Source organism: Suricata suricatta, chromosome 15, assembly GCF_006229205.1.
Source record: "Suricata suricatta isolate VVHF042 chromosome 15, meerkat_22Aug2017_6uvM2_HiC, whole genome shotgun sequence".
In the NCBI taxonomy this organism is placed as follows: Eukaryota; Metazoa; Chordata; class Mammalia; order Carnivora; family Herpestidae; genus Suricata; species Suricata suricatta.
Genome location: NC_043714.1, coordinates 35,885,101 through 35,901,017, shown reverse-complemented (window position 1 = coordinate 35,901,017; position 15,917 = coordinate 35,885,101). Strand labels below are relative to the sequence as shown.

Below are 15,917 nucleotides of genomic sequence, written 5' to 3'. Positions count from 1 at the left end.
AGATAAATCTAAATGAATATCATCCATGTAAAATAATAATAAAAGCCTTTTAAAATATAAAGTTATATTTAAAGTACAATTGTATTTATGTGTTTGTTTTTAAAGTTTATCCATAGAGAGAGTGTGCGCTGCGCACGTGCACACACACACACACACACACACACACACACACACATGCATGCACTAGTGGGGGAAGGGCAGAAAGGGAAACAGAGAATCCCAAACTGGCTCCACACTCCACGCTGAGTCTGATGCAGGACTCAATCTCACAACCATAAGATCATGACCTGAGTCAAAATCAAGAGTCAGATCCTTAACTGACTGAGCCACCCAGGCACCCAAAATACAATTTTATTTAATATACAAAGTTATAATACATGCAAAATATCTAAGAATGGAGGTTGATAAATAGATTTAAAGTATCCTAAAGTTTTTGTCTAAACTTTTGCCTATTGTTTAAGAGTAGGGTATAAGTATTAATAATACACTTTCATAAAGCAAGTAGGATTTTTAATTTTAAGATAGTAAATCACAAGAATAACAAAATTGTATACAAATACTTTAGAAAGAATTTTTTAATGCAATCATAAAAATCTCCATTCAGGGGAATTCAGTAGGTTAAGCATCAGACTTTGGCACAGGTCATGATCTCACAGTTCGTGAGTTTGAGTCTCTAGTTGGGCTCTGTGCTGACAGCTCAGAGCCTGGAGCCTACTTCAGATTCTATGTCTCCCTCTCTCTGCCCCTCCCCTACTCGTGCTCTTTCTCCTTTTCTCAAAGAATAAATATTTTTTAAAATATTTTTTAATTAAAACATATCAATCATTTCAAAAGAAGGCAAGGAAAGAGAAAAAGGAACACAGAGTTAGTGGAACAAATTACAAATACGTAGGAAAATGCTGATTTATTCCCAAATAAATCAATAACTACATTAAATTTAGATGAACTAAATGCTGCAATTTAAAGGCAAAGGTTATCATATTGGGCTTTTAAAAATAGAGTCATATGCTATTTATAAGAAATGTATCTAAAACCAAAGGATATAGAAAGGCTGAAAGCAAGAAATTAAAATAGATATATCCTGCAAACATGAATCAAAATAGATGTAGCCGATAAAGCCACATAAATATAAGAAAATCCAACTTTAAAGCAAAAAGCATTATTAGTCATAATTTGGAATACATACGCATATAGCCATGACATCAAAATTTTAAGACGCACCACGAATGATTCCCATTCACTCTAAAATCTATGTATGATAAGGATATATTCTCTAAGGATTATGATCTTGAAAACATACAGGAATAAATAGCAAGTCCATAAAACCAGGATTTCCAAATCAAGACACCGACATTTTAGACCAGACAGTACTTTGTTACAGGGGACTGCCCTGTATACGAAGGAATGTTTAGCAGGATCTCTGGCCTCTACCCACTAGATACTAATAGCACCACCACAATTCCTCAGTTGTGACAACCAAAAACATCTCCAGATATTGCCAAATTTCCCTGAAGGGCAAAATCTTCTCAGTTGAAATTTACTGCCTTCGACCAACTATTTGGTTACTCATTCTCACAAATAAGTTTTGATTTTTCTGGCAAAACAAAGCAGATGTTTGTTAGGTAAAGTCCATATCCACCCAATCCATCCATCTATCCACCATGTGTCCTGTTAGCAAGTATTTACTGGGTACCTAGTTTGCATTAGAGGCACTGTTCTAGATGTTGGGAATCCATCGGTGAAAAGACACGAAAATCCCTGCTTTCACAGAGCTTACATTTGGGAGTGGAGATAGGGGGTGGGGAAAAAAGTCATCATCCAAATAAAAATCAATGCTTAAATAGGCTGCATTACTGAATTTCAATCAGAGTCTCTAACATTTTTCTCAATTTGTATTACCCCTTGAAAAGTATTGCCTCTCATTTTGAAATCATTTAAACTCAGCTTTTCTCACAAGGCAGGAAAAATACTACCTCTCACTCTGACTCTCTGAGCAAATAACCCTGTTCTCCCTTTCTCTCAACATATGAAGTGAGTGTTACTTAAATTTTGAGATCTCCATTTTGAAGATAAATGGCATTCCTTTTGTCGCCTCAATGTCTTTAGCTGCTTGGCTAGAACAATAAAATTTCCAAGACTAGCGAGTGAGAGTTAAACCTTGTCCACCAACCACCCTCCATGTGGAATAGGGTACTCTGCAGCACTTACAGGCATCCAAAAACAGCCTGTCTCAAATTCTGATACAGGCACATACAGAAGAAAAAGGCAGAACTCAGGTTATTTACTTTAGCTAAGCTGGGACTATCAGTTATATCTGTAACTTAATTGAGCCCTCAGTTCTTTTAGCCAGAGTTTTCACAAAACCCTCCCTGCTTACAGGGCAACATTTTATGAATTTTCTCTAAGCTTTTCATTTTAAAAAGTCTATCTCATGAAATTTTAGAATTAGAATGGTGAAAGAAGCAATCACATATAATTCGACACCTCCTCGTTGCCTCCCCCCATAAAAAAAAGGACAGAAAGCATGATCTCATTCTCATAAAAGTAGTGACAGGCAAGGCATTTAGTCAAGTTTTGGAACTCACTAATTCTCTATTAGCTAAGCTTACATCACTTATATAAAACCACAGAGGCCACAAGGGGTTTTCATTAGGCAAGCATTGGCCCATATCCCATTTTTTTAAAGGTCACTAAATGTTGTTTTAAATGTATATCTCCTAATAAACTGAGCCACTGCAGGCAGCACCAACAACCAAAGAAAATATACTATTTTCAAATTAAGGTCAAATTTTAGAAAGGATTTAATGAGCTTCAAGTACAGGATATAGCTTTCCTTAATATTCAACAGAGACAGAAAATAAACTATAGATATGGCAACAAGGACAAAGTCGATCTCTAATGTTGCGATGCAAGAGGCAGAAAAGCAAAGAGGATGATAGACGATTGGAATTTCTCATGGGCTACTGAACAAAGTGGATACCTCAAACCAAAACTAGATGGTGGAGACATCTGGGGGTGTCCTTGAACACAGCTTCATGGATATTCCCCTGCCTGTCAGTTTTAAACTTTTAGGATACTCTCTGATCATCTTGCAAAAGAGTCTCAAAAGTTTGGATAGAAGTTTTGATGCAAAGCAAACATCACAATTTTATTTTCCCAAGCAACTCCTTTCCTATGCTTACACTGCACTTTTGACCATTCGAGGACATTTTGAAATTTTATATAACCATTCTCCATGTGTTCGGTCAGTTTCACAGAAATATTTTTCTATATCCAAAGTTAAATGGCTTCCTTATGTTTAGTGCACATATTTGTATGCAGTTGCTCATATACAGAAATCATGCTACTGAAGAAGGCAGGTGGTCTCATTTGTAAATGATGAGAGTCATTCAAAAATAGCATGGCTTTCTTCATTTGACTTTGAATTAAGCACAGAAAAGTAAAACAAAAGATGCTGGAAGCATTTGTAAAATATTTAGGCTTTATTGATTAGACAAATGTGAGGCTGAAGTCACACTAAGCCAGGATCTGTGCTGTGCTAGATGTAAGGCAAGTGTCTAGAACCAAGGACACCATAGCAAGATATGCTTAGACTGGCATGGATCAAAATCAATCAGCATTGGCTATGAACAGAGAAACTTTTTTTTGAGAGAGAGAGAGAGAGAGAGAGAGAGCTGGGAGGAGTAGAGAGAGAGGGAGAGAGAGAACCCCAAGCAGGCTCCATGCTCAGTGTGGAGCCTGATGCAAGAGCTCCATCTGGGGACTGGGAGATCATGACCTGACCCGAAATCAAGAGTAGGATGCTTAACCAACTGAGCCACCCAGGCACCCGCAGAGATACCATTTTAAACTAAAAGTATTTGAGGAAAGAAAAGACATCAGGATAAGTAATAGGCAATAATTTGAGAAGACGGTTTAGGAAAAGAGGAATTCAGCAAGGAAGGGTCCTCTTTTTAGAGTAATCTGGTGTGACAATCAGAAAGCAAGTAAGCCAAGAGATAGGGTGCGAAAAGATGAGATAGAAATAAACAGAATCACAGGTGAGATACCAGGAAAAGAAGGACCATCTTCAGGGAAATTGTCTGTTGGTTCTGTTTTAGTCTTTATCCAGGGTAGGTCAGAAGACTGTAAATGAGTCTAGAGAGGAAAATAATTTGGAACAGCTATTCGGGTAAAGAACACATGGAGAACAGGAAGCAAAGTAAACTGCTAATAAACTGTATCCCCCTAGTATACCCACGCATACATATCAGCCACTACCCAGCTATCTGCTATAGTTAAAATCATTCAGGGGCAGGTAGAGGCGCCTCGGTGGCTCAGTAGGTTAAGCGTCTGATTTCAGCTCAGGTCATGAGTTCGAGCCCCATGTTGGGCTGTGTGCTGACAGCTCAGAGCTTGGAGACTGCTTCGGTTTCTGTGTCTCTCTCTCTCCCTGCCCCTGCCCCGCTTGCATGAGCCCTTGTGTTCTTGCTCTCTCTCAAAAATAAACTTTAAAATTTTTTTAAACAATAAATAAAGGCTTGCAAAAATGTCTATTTGGGATGGATTCAGTGATATGTAGCTCAGACAAAACTTTAAAATAAAAAGAAAAAAAAACAAGAAAAAAAAGGAAAAAAAAGAGAATAAAAAGAAAATAACATTTACTATCTATCATGTGCCAAGCACTAGTAAAAGATTTATATGTATTATCTCATTTAATCATTTACTCATTCTACATTTACCGTGCACCAAGTGCTGTGTCAGCCCCTTTCCCAACAAGTGTTATTGTAAGTGTTATTAATATCCCCAACTTCCATAGGGAAAAAAACATAACACAAAGCAATTGAGTTATGTGCTCAAGGTCATACAACTGGTAAACTGCTAACTTAGGCATATTTAATTTTTGTTTGGGAACAGTGAATTCAAATAGTCTCTGCCATTCAGATGATTTGTGTTTCTGGGAAAGTTACTTACATTTCTTTTTCTCTTATATTTCTCATACTGTGAAAGGGGAAACTGTTTGCACTGTTCTCAAATGTTTTCAAATTTGATTTATAATGAATTCTTGAAGGAAAAAAGGGGGGCACTGATAAAATGGAGTAGGTGCTATAACTATTATCCATCCCATAAATAGTCTAAGCATATTTTTCTCATGACAACACCACTGCATGAGGCTCTTTCTCCTTGTATTTTTTTCTTATAAAAATACTATATTTCTATAGACATTAGGGATATACAAATACTCAAGATTCTTAACTCTAACACAGAATCTGTTTATGGAGGCCACAGCTTCAAATGAATTTAATATGATGAATTTGAAACTGAAAGCAATCAGCAACTGTGGAAAATGTAGCACTGGCTATGCTTTACATCTTTTAAGGCATATTTGTTCAATGTCTATGCTCAGCAAAGCACCTTCCCATAAATTTCATATTTATATGTGGCCTTGTCAGTATTTTAGCTAGACCTGAGCCTCACTTCCAAATACAACCACCTGATGTAAATGGGAAACTTTATAAAGACAAACCTCAGAAACAATTAAAAGTTACATGATGACAATTTGACCAAACTCTCTTCAAAAATAAAATTTAGTGTTTAAAGTCACGTGCTACGAATCTCCTCAATATGAAGACTGACTGATGAATAAACATTTAGAAACTTATATCAATGGCATACATGTTCCAAATACATCCACGAGGTGGCTAAAGAGAGGTAAGTAACATACAAAACTCAGCTTCCAACTTTAAAGGCTTTCCTTGTGCTTTCCAGAATACATAAGAATTGTACTGTTCGAGGCATGTTCCTTGAGTATCAGTTTAATTGAGGGCACAGGGAAACTTTCAGAACCCAAACTCCCAGTGAGATGAAAGAAATGTCTCATTTACTTGTGTAGCATAACAGAGACTGCCCTGCCTGTCACTCCTGAGACAAAGAATTTATTCCTCAGTATTTCTTTTCTGTTTTTTTTTTTTTTCTCAGAGGGAGCATTCTAATATGGGGAGAGCCCTGGGCTTGCAGCTGAAAATCTGGAGTGCAAGTTCAAACTCTCACACTGCTCTATACTTCAGGCCAGTGGTGCTCCAGGTGTGGTGCCCGGACTTGCATAATTATCACCTGAGAACTTACCAGGAATGCAAATTCTTGGGCTCCTCAACCTACTGAATCAGAAACTCCACAGGTAAGGCCCAGCCCTCTGCTTTTTCACAAGTCATCCAGGTACTCTGACGCCCTCTCAAGTTTAAGGGCAACTGCGGAAGGCAAATTACTTCTCTGGAGTCTCAGCGCTGATCAGGAAAAATTGTACCATCTCTCTCCTTCCATGGGCTATTCAATATCAAATTGTTACAAATATTTGATAACATGCAAAATCGCTTTGCAAATCTGCAAATTACTAATAATTGCAAAGAACAGCTTTAGAAATATAACCTTTACCACCACCTCTAATCTGAAAATCACAGTCATGAGAGTTCAGGCAGTTAGATTGCTAAGAGAGGATTCTAATCAAGAGCATTACAGAAATGTGAAATTTTCTGTTAAGTCTGCAAATGTTTTATAGATGATATTTTGTCACAAATTGCACATCAAAGATAAATGTCATGATGCCCTCTGGTGATAATCATTAAAACTTTTCCAGTTTTATCAGGTCAACTTTTTCTTCAAATAAATGCAGTTTGAAAAATAACTGGGGCCTTAAGGGAGAGAGGAGCTGGAGAAAGATCTCTGCTTAAAAGACGTTGTTTAATTTAAAAATATTTATTTCAAGGGAACTAAAATATTCAGTAATTTAATTAGCTTACAGTCTAATGGCAAGACAGACTTGAAAAAAATTACTCTACTGTGAGGTACAAACTATAATGCTAGCACCGAAGAGATGGCCCCAGAGAGCTACTCTGGGAAACAGGGAAGGCATCACAGAGCAGAGAGAGAGAGGAACTAAGACTTGCAGGATGACAAAACCTGGCAACATTTACCAGGTCAATATTAACAACATCCTGTTGTTATTTTTGAAAGACAACTGTGTATTTTTGAAAAACAGTTTGGCGATTCCTATGGATTGCACTTGTGATGAGCATCAGGTGTTGTATGAAGGTGTTAAATCACTCTACTATACAACTGAAATTAATGTTACACTGTTAATTAACTGGAATTTAAACAGAAACTTTAAAAGAAGAAGTAAACATGTAACTACCATTCGATTCAGCGATTCCACTTCTAGGTATATCCCCAAAAGCAATGACAATAGAAAATCCAATAGATACTTGTATGTTCATGCTCACAGCAGCATTATTCTCAACAGCCAAAAGGTGAAGCAACACAAGTGTCCACTGACAGATGAACGAATAAACAAAATGTGATATGTTTTACATTGAATGGAAGATTGTTCAGCCTTAAAAAAGGAAGGAAAATCTGACCAAGGCTATAACATAAATGAACTCTGAAGCCATGTTAAAAGTGAAATATAGTCACAAAAGGACAATTTATGGTACGGTTGTATGATGCATAGGGTTCTCAAGTGAGGTTCCCAGAGTTGTCAAATATGTAGAGACAGAAAGTAGAATGGCGGCTGCCAGGGGCTGAGGGGAGGCGGTGCTGGGGAGGTAGTGTTTAAGGGGAACAAAGTTTTAGTTGGAGATGATAAAAAAACAGATCAGGAGATAGATACTGATGGTTGTACAACTGCCAGGAAACTCTACTTAAAAATGGGTGAAATGATAAATTTTATGTTAATGTATATTTTAACCCAACAAAAACTACATTTTTTTCTAAAATAGACTTTATACTCATTTTTCATATTTGAGTCACCTTCAATACAAAAAAATTGCTCTAAGAGTAAAAAGCTCTGAAATCTCAATTTGTATTTGATCAATGAAAAAAAGTATTTAATAGATCAAAAACTATTTATTGTATACCTTCTGGACTGATGGGCTTCTAATCATTACCTTGTGTGTGGAATTATTCTTGCTCAGATAGAAAATGTGATATGAAAAACTGCCATTTCTCTTCCAAAATTCAAAAATTGCCAAGACCAACTATTTCTCAGTTCTTTAAAATAAGGAAAGTCAGAATTCGTTTACAAATGGGAAAAATGTATTCTTCAACGTTTATGGCTCAAAAAAAGCTAACAAAAATGTCACTGTGGGTTAATTACAAGGGATAGCAATTTATGTCTTGGGAAGTCATATCTTCAAAAAGTCTAAGGTGACTAAAAGCAGTATATAAAAACAAAAATACTTACCCATAACTAATATAGTAAAATATTTATGATAGCAATCAGAGTTCACTTAGCTCAAACAATTTCAGCAGGCAGAGAACACACAGAAAGGAACGGGAGAGAACAGGTTTTGAAATGCTAGAACAAAGCAAATCTTTGAGTCATTTGTATAACCCACGGTTCCAATTACTACAGGTTTTACGGCTGTGTATATTTCTCTAATCTCAATAGCATAAATGAAGTCATGTTTCAGTTACAATAGAAGTAGGCTCTACTTACTCCTGATGGAAATGTCCGAATAATATTTCCAGCTATGTCTAAGATTCTTAGGTTTTTAAGATCACAAACTCCCTGTGTCAAAAATAAGAGAGAGATTTTTAACAATCTAACATGTAGAATCATAAATATTTCTTTTGAATTCAAACTTGATGTGATTGACCATCTTTCCTAATTACCTGGTCAGTTTTTCAGTATAACCTCCCTAAGGAGCGATTATGTCCTAGGACACCAGATTCTCTAAGGTCTCCACTTCCTCTAACCACTCCAGGACAACATAACATGGTGGCCGAGAGTTGGCCTATCTGTAGGCTTAGATCTCACCTCCAACACGATGTAACTATAGACCAATTTCTCAATCTCTTTGTACTTTATTTTCTCCATTTGCAAAATGAAAATGATAACTGAAGCCCTTACTTTGATATGGTTGTTGAATGGAGTAAATAAGTTACTAATCAGGAAGTGTTTACTAAAACACCTTATAGTGAGAATTTAAAATAGAAAGAACATTAGAAAAACAGATATAAAAGGTCTCTCTAGCAACACTTCCAAAGGCATTTATTTCACATCTACCTTTTGCTTAGCTCTGTGCTAACTCAATCCTTTCCTCATAAAAAAATAAATAAAACCTGTTAGTGTCTCTATACACATGTCCAATGTGACTGAATGGGCATACACATTCACACACATGTGCAGACACACACATAATTTATAATGTACCAGAAAATGATTCATAATTTGTTCATTATCAAAACAAATGAGTATTTTCTATAATACCTTATCATGTATAATGCAGACCAAAAAGCACAATGAAAGAGTGAATCATATTAAATGTACAAGGACATAAACAATCATAGGCATTCTTTACATAATAATTCAGGACAGGACTTATTAGCATTTAAAATTTTAATGTCCAAACTCCTCGAGATTTTTTTTAAGAACTGTAGTAAGAGTAATGATGGGAAGTACAGACTTTTAAGTCAGACAGACATGGATTGAAGTCCCTTTTCTGACCTAAACTGTGTTTAAGTCACATAACTTCTGTTCCTTATTTTAGAGTGCTCTTCTTACTTAAGAAGTAAGTAAGAACAACATGTCAGAGTTAGTAACACTAGATAATGTAACACTTCATGATGATGATCCTGTTACTAGTGTGATGATTTTCCCCTCGAATAAAGGAGTTATACTTGTAAGAGATTTACTTTGTAATTTCAAGAAAAATTAGGATTTTTAAGGAATTTAAGAAATAATTTTTTTAATTTTTTAAAGTTTATTCATTCATTTTGAGAGACATAGAGAGAGCATGAGTGGGGGAAGGGCAGAGAGAGACAGGGAGAAAGAAAACCCCAAGCAGGCTCTGCACTGCCAGCATTGAACCTAACACGGGGCTTGAACTCATGAAACCACAAGATCATGACCTGAGCTGAAACCAAGAGTCAGATGCTTAACCAACTGAGACACCCAGGCACCCGAAGAATAAAATTTTTGAAATATACTTATTTACAGCCTACACCTTGCTGTATTTTCACATATCACATTACAGTGTGCACAGAAGTTTTAAAGGTAATGTAATCCTCTTGAGACAAAAATGAAACAGTAGGGATGGATCTACTTTTTGTATTCCTCAATTTACTCTGACATGCATTCCCAACTATCAAGTCATTTTTATTTGCATAGGGAAGGAAAGTAAACCCACCGACAGGTTCCCAGCAAGAAACAGCACTCTCAAACTGGGAAATTTGAGGAGAGTTTAATAAAGGCACCATGGATTAATGTCTGGGAAGGTTCCAACAAAGTTCCCCCAAACAGCAGGGGGTTCTTCACTGCCACAGGCCTGAAGAGCCAAGGGCAGGTAGAAACGGTCCATATGATGATCACCTAATGTTAACTACAGTCTTCCAGAAAAGTGTGCAAGCAACTTACAACATCCTATCAGGGAGGGTACCAGGGGCATACCATCTGGAACTCACTCTCCTCCTGCCCTTTCACATCCTACTAGTGGCTCTTATTGGCCATATCCAAGAGGAAGTCAGAGGACAGTGAGCTTCCTGATGCCCATGCAGGTCAGTCTCCCAGGCACAGAACAGGTTGGAAAAGGATGAAGCATAGCTATGTAGGAAAAATGGAAGATAGATAGCACGTATTCCAAAACCAAAGTACACTTACATATTACGCTGTACACGAGGTTGCCAGATAAAATACAAGAAGTCCACTTAAATATAAATTTCAGAGAACAATTTTGTTTAGTATAAGTATGTCCCATGCAATATTTAGAACATATTTACACTAAAAAATATTCATTCCATATCTGAAATTCAAATTTAAGTGAGCATCCAGTATTCTTGTTTACTAAATTTGGAATACCTACTATGTGGAATAATCCAAACTATTACCCTCCTATGTCATAGGGTGTTGGGAACTGACTATGTCTAACTGAAGGGAAAGCAAATATTTGATGGCTTATACTTAGTTGTCCAAACGTATTTCATAACCACTCCCCATCAAGTTACAATGAGTTCTTACCCAAGGAAATTTGGTTCCATGTTTTGCTTACCTTTGGCAGAAATTCAATGTTGTTCCTGACCAGAAGAAACTTCTGGAGCTTCTTCAAGAACTTAATCTCTTCAGGTATGCAAATGAGTTGATTGTAGTTTAGGTGAAGTTCAGAAAGATTCTTAAGAAAACAGAGTTCTTTAGGAATGCGGGCTAGCTGGTTATGATTTATACTCAAATATTTAAGGCGTTTTAATCTAAAAAAAGGGGATATGAATGATATTCATGAGAATAAGAAAGTCAATTGGGCATACCACTTATCAGAAGTCATGTGTCAATTCATTTTTTTTGTTGTTGCTCACCTGAGCCTTACTTTAGTCACAGGTTCACAACTACTATAAATATTTTGAGTATAAAAAATTTTTAACTTTTAAAGCTATTATATAATTGGATAGCTTGTGTTAAAAGTATTTTCTTAATGTTTATTTTTGAGAAAGTGCAAGCAGGGAAGAAGCAGGCAGCGGGGCAGAGGATCTGAAGCAAGCTCTGCACTGACAGCAGAGAGCCTGATGCAGGGCTCAAACTCATGAACCTTGAGATCATGACCTGAGTGGAAGTCTGACACTCAACTGAAAGAGCTATGCAGGCATCCCTCATGTTAGAAGTATTTTATGTAATCAAAACCTAGATTTAAAAAAGAGAAAACTCTATTTTCATCCTTTGTATGTATATATTAGCTACAATAAAGAGGAAGCCAGAAGACAAAGGAAGACATACATATACACAAGTATACATATACATATTAAACATGAATAGAGGTATAGATATCAATATAGGTACAGATTAAATATCCTGCACCAGACTTAAGAACTCCTAGTTGCTGTGAAAGATGCCAAGATGAATCAGCCACACATTCTGCCCTTACATATATTATGGCCGAGAAGGAGATAGTAGATATAGAGCCATGAAATGAAGATAGAAAATGCCATCAGACCTGGAGAAACGGATTAAGGAAATTTTAGTTTCTAATTGCAGATATGGTACATGAGGTATAGCACAAGCATTTTAGAAGAATAAACATTTTGAACTTGGCTTTGAATAACAGAACTTGTAAAATCAGGGCAATGGGGGACATAATAAGCTGAGAAGATATTAATATTTTGAATAAAGGAGAAAGATGTTAGTAATGTTGAGCACCAACTATGCATGTATGCATTAAATTTAATCATCAGTACAACTCTAAGACTGGAATTATTATCCTTAATTTAGAAATGAGAAAAATAAAGGAAAAGAGGCAGTAAATAAATTGCCCAAATTACCCACCCAGTAGATAACAGTCTTAAGATTTAGATGCAAATGTGTCTGCTTGCAAAACTAAGAATGAAAACATACATTAATCTCAAGGACAAATGTCTTGAGATTAAAGTAATAACAGAATGAGATGATGTTTTTTAGATTATCAAAAAAGAGGGACCTAGGGGGAAGAAAGTCATCAGTGCAGGTGAAGGAGACTAGAGGAAAACTATAAACTTGACAATGGAACCCGTGTGAATAGATGAGAATGACAAGAAGAACAACAAAAAGGTCAGGAGAAGAGAGAGAAGCCAGTGGGAAAGATTCTTGAGCAAAGTGAACTTCTGACAAATGTATGAATAGAGAAACAGGAAATGAACCAGCTTAACAAGGAATTTAAAGGCATGGGAGGAGAGTATCTCAAAATTAAAGAGATGATCAACATTTTAAATGTTAAAACAGGAGGGGGGCCTGGGTGGCTCAGTTGGTTGAGTGTCCAACTTTGGCTCAGGTCATGATCTCATGGCTTGTGGGTTGTGGGTTTGAGCCCCACATGGGGCACTGTGCTGACAGTTCAGAGCCTAGAGCCTGCTTCAGATTCTCTCTCTCTCTCTCTCTCTGCCCCACCCCTGCTTGTGCCCTATCTCTTTCTCTCTCAAATATAAACACCTAAAAAATATTTTAATGTTAAAGAGAGGAAATACAAACAAACCTACCAGAACCAAAAGCAGGGTCATAGACTACAAAGTCAATATTGAAAACTCTATTGGATTTCTACACTGTAGACACAAACAACTGAAAAATAATAGTTCTAAAAACTCCATTTACAGTAACATCAAAAAAAAGAAAACACCTATAAAATATTTAGGAATACATTTAACAAAGGATATGAGAGACTTCTATACTAACAACTGTAAATCATGACAGTAAATTTAAGAGAGTTCTAAATAAAAGTAGAGATATATCTTGTTCATATATAAAAAGAAATGATATTGCTAAGATGCCAATTCTCCCCAAATCGATCTACGGTTCAACTCAGCCCAAACAAAACTCTTAACAGTTTCTTTGTGTACAAATTGATAAATCAATTTTGAAATTTATATGGACATTCAAAGTACCTAGTGTGGCCAAAACTATTATAAAAAAGACAAAGTCAAGGGGTCCCTGGGTATCTTAGTCAGTTAAGCAGCTGACTCTTGATCTCAGCTCAAGTCATAATCCCAGGGCTGTGAAGTCGAACCCCACATTGGGCTCTGAGAGTATGAAGCCCACTTGGGATTCTCTCTCCCCCTCTCTGTCTGCTCCTCTCCCACTCATGTTCTCTTTCTCAAAATAAATAAATAACCAAAAAATTAAAAATGTTTTCTCTAAGAAAAAAATAACTCTGTTTCAGTTGCCTGGTTCTCTTATTTTATTTCATAGTATATAACATGTCAGCTGTATGTAACTGACTCTTAGTAATGTTTCTTTCAGTTTATAACTGAGATTTCTTTCAGTTTATAACATGATCTCAGGCTTGTGAGATCCAGTCCCAAGACCAGCTCCCTGCTGGCTGTGGAGCCTACTTAAAATTCTCTCCCACCCTCTTCCCTTACCTCTCCCCTGCTGGCCTGCTGCTCCAGTGCTCACCCCCTCAAAAGGCAGTCTTTCAACAAATGGTGCTAGAACAACTAGATAAACATACAGGGAAAAAATAAACTTTGACCACTGCCCCATAGCACACTAGACATTAATTTGAGATGAATCATAGGCCTAAATATAAAAACTAAAACTATAAAAAACTCGTAGAATATAGGAAAATGTGGGGAAAAAATGAACTTTGACTATTACTCCACACTATGCCCAAACATTAATTTGAGATGAATCACAGACCTAAATATAAACACTAAAACTATAAAGCTTGTAGAAGAAAGTATAGGATAATATCTTGATAACTTTGGGGTAGGCAAATATTTCCTTAAAAGGCCACAGAAAGCACTTATCTTAAAATAAAAATATTTATGAATTGACCTGCATCAACATTAAAAATTTCAGTTCTTCTCTAAGTATTGTTAAGAAAATTAAAAGGCAAGCCACATACTAAAAAAAAAGAAATCTGCAATACATACACGTATGAAAGCACTTGTATCCAGAATACATAAAGACCTTTTTTTAATGTTTACTTATATTGAGAGAAAAAGTGCATGCATGAGCACAGGGATAGGACAGAGAGAGAGAGGGCGAGAGGGAAAAAATCCCAAGCATGTTCTGCATTGTCAGTGCACAGCCCAAGGCAGGCCTCGAACTCACTAACAATGAGATCATTATGTGAGCTGAAATCAAGGGTCGGACACTTAACCAAATGAGCCACCCAGGTGCCCCTAAAGAACTCTTACATCTCAATTTTAAGATAGAAAAAAAAAACATAATTTTGTACATGGAAATAATACTTGATACCAGCACTTCACTAAAGAAGATATATAAATGGGGAATGAGAACAGAAAAGGTGCTCAACTGTCATTAGACATTAAGGAAATGCAAACTAAAAGTACCCTGGAAGGTAACTGCATACCCACACAATGGTTAACATTTTTCAAACTGCTAGGATGGGGGCACCTGGGTGGCTCAGTCAGTTAAGCGACCTACTTCAGCTCTACAACTTTACAACTCTACTCCTAGGAATTGAAATGAAAAATAATTTAGACATATGTCCACAAAAAGACTTGCACAAGAATGTTTATAATAGTTTAATTCATTATAGCTCTAAGTGGGAAATAATCCAAATGTCTCTAAACAGGAGAAAATAATTTGTGGCATAATTCACGCAATGAAATGCTACTGGGGATAAACAAAAAACAACAAATTGCTGACAAATACAACAATAAGGTGGATCTCAAAAAAATATATGCTCAGCAAAAGACAGGCACAAAAGAATATATACTGTATGATTACATTTATTTAGTTCTAGAACAAGTAAAACTGATCTGTAGAGGTAGAAATCAGAATAGAAGTTGCTTATGAGAGGCAAGAATTTACCGGAAGTGCACATGAGGAAATTCGTAGGTTGAAGGAAATGTTCAATACCTTACTGGTGTGTATACATTTGCCAAAACTCATTGAATGGAACACTCACGATTTTTGTATAACTTGGTATTCAGCAGAGAGAAAAGGCCATTAGATTTGATTGCCCAAAGGACATTAATGGACTTTGAAAATAATATTCAGTAGAATGAAGAGGGAAGAAACAGAATTTTAAGGGATTAAGTAGGAAATAAAATCAACAGACAGATGGCAGGTTACAGAAGTCTGGTTATGAAAGAGAGACCATGAGGAAGAAAAAGGCAAGAAGTAGTCTTTGTCTTAAGGCCTACTTAAGGCAAGGGAAAGAGGCTGAAAAGAAAGGAATGAAGGGAGTGCAAATGTCTCAGTAAAATAAGGGGCAACGTCATTTGCAGAGAGGATATAGTGTCGAAAATGGAACGTTAGAAGAGTGAAAATGTGTGGAGTAGGTCCTGCGGAGGAAGGGACGAGGAATTTTCTTCACTAATCATTGTTATAATCACTATTTTAATTGATTCTACTCTGAATTAATATTATAGCAGTCCATGAACCATTACTCTGTAGTTTAAGTAAGCCAACAAACAGAACGTTCCCTCTCCCGGGTTCTAAACAAATTGAGAAATAA

At 36.4% G+C, this 15,917-nt stretch overlaps 1 protein-coding gene across 3 annotated transcripts in view; it reads right to left on the bottom strand.

Annotated features, from left to right (window-relative positions):
• Positions 1-15,917, bottom strand: part of LRRC69 (leucine rich repeat containing 69) — a 79,963-nt gene that overhangs the window by 40,586 nt on the left and 23,460 nt on the right. For 2 of the 3 annotated variants that reach the window (XM_029923756.1, XM_029923758.1), the window contains exons 4-5: positions 11,022-11,217; positions 8,471-8,542 (exon numbers count right to left, since the gene is read on the bottom strand). In XM_029923756.1, coding sequence (XP_029779616.1) covers positions 8,471-8,542; positions 11,022-11,217 — 268 coding nt within the window. The remainder of the gene's footprint in view (positions 1-8,470; positions 8,543-11,021; positions 11,218-15,917) is intronic. The other variant, XM_029923757.1, reaches the window with a different exon arrangement.